The 1,465-nt window shown below is 42.1% G+C and overlaps 1 protein-coding gene across 1 annotated transcript; it reads left to right on the forward strand.

Moving 5' to 3' along the window:
• Positions 1 to 778: 778 nt before the first annotated feature.
• SARC_16061 (hypothetical protein) lies at positions 779 to 934 on the forward strand (the record flags this gene model as incomplete). The annotated part of the gene is made up of 1 exon (XM_014289828.1): positions 779 to 934. A coding segment is annotated over one exon (156 nt), but the record flags the coding sequence as incomplete, so codon positions are not given.
• Positions 935 to 1,465: the final 531 nt, after the last annotated feature.

A 1,465-nucleotide genomic window follows, 5' to 3' on the forward strand; every position in this document is an offset into this window, starting at 1 on the left:
CTCGTCGTTGATACCATATACAGTGTTTGTATGTTTTGCATGGAGTGGTCGTGACCATTATCATCCCACTGACATCTCATCGTTAATACCATATGCAGGGTTTCGATGTATTACATGGTGAGGTCGTCTCGGTCGATACTGGAGGCCCTGCCGACAGAGCTGGGCTTAAGGTGTGCACAAACAACTTGTATATCTTCATCGTTGCGTATGTTGGTAGGTTTAGATGGCCGAATGTTGTAGCATTTTGTGTATTGTATGTTGGAGTAAAAATATATTTATAGATACACTTAGTCGCTCCTGATTGGCCGGTGTCTAAACCTGGGTAGTAGTCTTCTCAGGTGCATGTTGCCTGTGCCTGTGCTCTAACCGTGTGCGTACAAGGCTAGAAGCTACACACCGTACACCAGTGCATGGCCCTGGGGCGTCACTGCCACGGGTCCATAGCTGTAGGAGAATCCCACGCGAATACGTCCATTGCATTGAATACTGTGATGCTCACTGAGCTGGTTGCACCGTTGCACACCATGTCACTGAGTATGTGAGGTGTGCTTGTACTGCGTTTGCCGCTCTCCGGGATGGGGACTACATTGTGTAGGCGTGCTTCTGCTCGTTCGGTCACTCGACAAGTATGTTATGTACTGTGTGGTACTGGATGGGACCAGCCACGTGCACATAACCGTATGCTCAGCGTATACGCCTACCTGTGAGCAGCTTAATAACATGAGTGCGGCTTTTAACATACATCCTAACCATTACCATCTGTACCACTTACGCACAGGCGGGGTATCGTATTATGGCCATCAACGGCACGTCTGTGGTGGGGGTGTCACATGAGAAGATTGTCAAGACACTCGCCGCGGCAGAGGTCCACCTCACCACCATGCACAAGGACTTGTACTCTACTCTCGTGTTGCCTGCAGTCTATGCTGAATAAACGCACCCGCTGTGTGCACCTACAATATGACGGGGCTTGGTTGATGATTACTTACGTGTCGATGATGTGATGAGACTTCATTGATAATAACAAACCAACCTTTCGATGATCAGGGTTGGTTGTGGTCAAAGATTCGAACAGCACACTGTGTAGGGACTAGGCGTATGTGAGCTAGACGAACAAGTTGCGTCTACGTGATATTGATTTGAGTGTGTCCTTGGCTGTGGCCATATACAAAAAGGGCGCCGAATTGTACCGGTCACGACGTGTTCTACCATCTAAGGATAACAATACTTGACATTAATCTGAGATGTGTTTATGTATGTATGCATGTATTTCTGTATGTATGTATATATATATATACAAATATGTATGTAAGTATATATATATATATATATATATATATATATATATATATATATATATATATATATATATATATATATATATATATATATATATATATATATATATATATATATATATATATATATATATATATATGTATATATATATATATATATATATATA

The sequence above is a fragment of the Sphaeroforma arctica genome (genome assembly GCF_001186125.1).
Source record: "Sphaeroforma arctica JP610 unplaced genomic scaffold supercont1.7278, whole genome shotgun sequence".
NCBI classification, from domain to species: Eukaryota; class Ichthyosporea; order Ichthyophonida; genus Sphaeroforma; species Sphaeroforma arctica.